At 50.8% G+C, this 3,047-nt stretch overlaps 1 protein-coding gene across 1 annotated transcript in view; it reads right to left on the reverse strand.

The window, feature by feature from the left end:
- TMIGD2 (transmembrane and immunoglobulin domain containing 2) overlaps nt 1-3,047 on the reverse strand; it is an 8,872-nt gene that overhangs the window by 2,925 nt on the left and 2,900 nt on the right. Inside the window, exon 2 of the mRNA XM_049643195.1 lies at nt 715-1,025. Coding sequence (XP_049499152.1) covers nt 715-1,025 — 311 coding nt within the window. The remainder of the gene's footprint in view (nt 1-714; nt 1,026-3,047) is intronic.

The raw sequence follows: 3,047 nt of genomic DNA on the forward strand, positions 1-3,047 counted from the left end.
AGAGCATGAACGGGGGAGGGGCAGAGAGAGAGGGAGACACAGAATCGGAAACAGGCTCCAGGCTCCGAGCCATCAGCCCAGAGCCTGACGCGGGGCTCGAACTCACGGACCGCGAGATCGTGACCTGGCTGAAGTCGGACGCTTAACCGACTGCGCCACCCAGGCGCCCCCTGGGATTGTTTTTAATCTGAATTCCAGAACTATAAATATTCAAGAGTCTTTATGATTGCGATATTCTGGAAGAGGGCTCAGCAAACTGCAGACTGTGGACCAAATTAGGCCCCCTGCCTGTTGTGTTTTTTTTTTTAAATAAAGTTTTATTGGAACCTAGGCCCGCACATTCACGCATGTCCAGTCTAGGGCTGCTTTCCGGCTACCACAGCAGCCGGGAGTGGTGGCAACAGAGAATGTCAGCTCCACAAGGCAGAAAATAACTACTCCGTGGCCCTTGACAGAAAGTTTTCTGAGTCCTGGTCTAGAATGATCCATTCCAGCATATCTTTGGTTCTGTGATTCTAGAATTTGATGTTCTTGAGTTTGCAAGGTCTCTGTAAGAATCCAATCTGAAGGATTTCGAATTTAGATTTCTAGGAGTTTGAGATTCTAGGGTCTTAAGATTCTGTAAGTCCCAAGGGCCCACATCTTCCCTCCACTTGCCTCCTACCTTTGTCGGCCACACGCTTCGTGCCATTGCCCTGAGCCATCTCCAACTCAGGAATCTCCACGGTCACCCAGCCCGTGTGGTCCCTGCTGTCGTTGAGGGTCCCGAGGTCCCCGCAGGTTGAGGTTGCCACGCGACTCCCAGGAAAGCTGCCACCGGGGCCCGCAGGCCCCCAGGCTGAACCTGCCTTTGGTGACATGTGAGTCACACAAGAAGACACCGTCCTTCTTCCCCCCGACACGGAGCTGCTGCCCCCAGGCTTGGGACTGCACCACCTGGCGGGCCAAGGTCACCTGGCTGTCCTCCCTCACCTGCGGCAGTTTGGGACCCTGCTGCACACTGAGGCCTGCAGTTCCTTGCAGGACTAGGGGACACAAGACGTGAGTAAGGCCTTTCTGTGTGCGTGTGTGTGTGTGTGTGTGTTTATGGGACTTACTCTCTTAGCCCACACAGGTGACACTACATGATCTTTGCAGGGTCACTTCTCACTGAGGCACACCAATCCTGCCCCGTGTGTGCCGGGTCCTGTTCTGGACACCACAGACACTGGCACAGAGGTGACGGAGACAGACAACCATTCCTGCCATGGTGGAGCTGACAGAGAGAGAGACCCAGGAAGTCGTGCAGTGCGAATCACAATGGAGGATAAGGATGAGATGAGGGAGAATCTGGTTGTGGAGGGTGGTCTCGGAAGAGGTGATGTTTGGAATGGTAAGAAGTAGCCAGTCGTGTGGGAAGAAAGGAAAATAGGGAGGAAGAGCGCTCCAGGCAGAGGGCGCAGTCCATGCAAAGGTCCTGGGGCACGATCACTCCTGGGAGGTTAAAGGAAGGGTGAAGAGGCCCTTGGGGCCGGAACAGAGTGGGCGCGGGGGAGACAGGGTGGAAGCGGAATCAGAGAGGGGATGGCCTATACAAGGCTTTGGAGGCTGCAAGGTGGGGTCTGGCTGAGGTGGGCAGGTGGGCATGTGGAAAGCAGAGAAATTTGCTTTTTAATCTTTTTTTAACAGTTTATTTTGAGAGAGAGAGAGAGAGAGAGAGAGAGAGCACAAGTAGGGGAGGGGCAGAGAGAAGGAGAGACAGAATCCCCAGCAGATCTGCGCCATCAGGACGGAGCCCAATGCGGGACTTGAACCCGCATGAGATCATGACCTGAGCCAAGATCAAAGGTCCGACACTTAATAGACTGCCACCCGGGCGCCCCAGTTTGCTTTTTAATCTGAGTGTGATGGGAAAGCAGGGGAGCGGGGAGGAAACGGGGTTCAATTTAAGTGTTAAAAAGGTGGCCCTGACTGCCCTGGTTAAGGACAGAGTGTGGGCTGGGAGGATCAGGGCTGTGGGACGAGGGTCCAGGAGAGTGGCACCAGGATCTGGACCCTGGGGAAAAGCAGACAGAATCTGAATAGATTTTGAAGGTTGCCCCCGGAAGGGCCGAAGAAGGACAGAATCAAGAGAGGGCGAGGTGGCCGATGGCCAAGGCTTTACCCTCAGGGACCGTGTGAATCAGGTGGCTTTCGGCCAATATGGAGGACACTGGCGGAGAAGCAGGGCTGGAGGAGAAGAGAAGAGTTTGCTTGGGGCCAGGAGAAGTCTGAGGTGCCCGTCAGACCCCCCTGGAATGTGTGCGTTTGCATCAAGTGCCTGGCCTTTGAGATGCCATGACAGCTGACGCTGGAGAGATGAAATCCGGGGAAAGGTGTTTCAGGTGGAAGGAACAGAAGGTGCAAAGGCCCAGAGGTGGGATCAACCTGGGCGTGTTGGGAAGGGAAAGAAAGAAAGAAAGGAAAAAAGAAAGAAAGAAGGAAAGGAAGGAGAAGGAAGGAAAGAAGAAAGAAAGAAAGAAAGAAAGAAAGAAAGAAAGAAAAGAAGGAAGAAAAGAAAGAAAAGGAAGGAAGGAGGGAAGGAAGGAAGGAACAAAGAAAGAAAGAAAGAGAAAGAAAGAAAGAAAGAAAGAAAAGAAGGAAGAAAAGAAAGAAAGAAAAAAGAAAAGGAAGGAAGAAAGGAAGGAAACAAGGAAGGAAGGGAAGGAAGGAAGGAAGGAAGGAAGGAAGGAAGAAAGAAAGAAAAGGAGGGAAGTGAGGAAGGAAGGAACAAAGAAAGAAAGAAAGAGAAAGAAGGAAAAGAAAGAAGAAAAGAAAAAAGAAAAGGAAGGAAGAAAGGAAGGAAACAAGGAAGGAAGAAGGAAGGAAGGAAGGAAAAAAGAAAGAAAGAAAAGAAGAAGAGAAAGAAAGAAAGAGAAAGAAAGTAAGAAAGAAAGAGAAGGAAGGAAGAAAGAAAGAAAGGAAGAGGAAGAAAGAAAGAGAAGGAAGAAAGAAAGAAAGAAAGAAAGAAAGAAAGAGAAAAGAAGAAAGAAAAGAAAGAGAAGGAAGGAAAGAAGGGAGGAAGGAAG

This window comes from Panthera uncia, chromosome A2, assembly GCF_023721935.1.
Source record: "Panthera uncia isolate 11264 chromosome A2, Puncia_PCG_1.0, whole genome shotgun sequence".
NCBI classification, from domain to species: domain Eukaryota; kingdom Metazoa; phylum Chordata; class Mammalia; order Carnivora; family Felidae; genus Panthera; species Panthera uncia.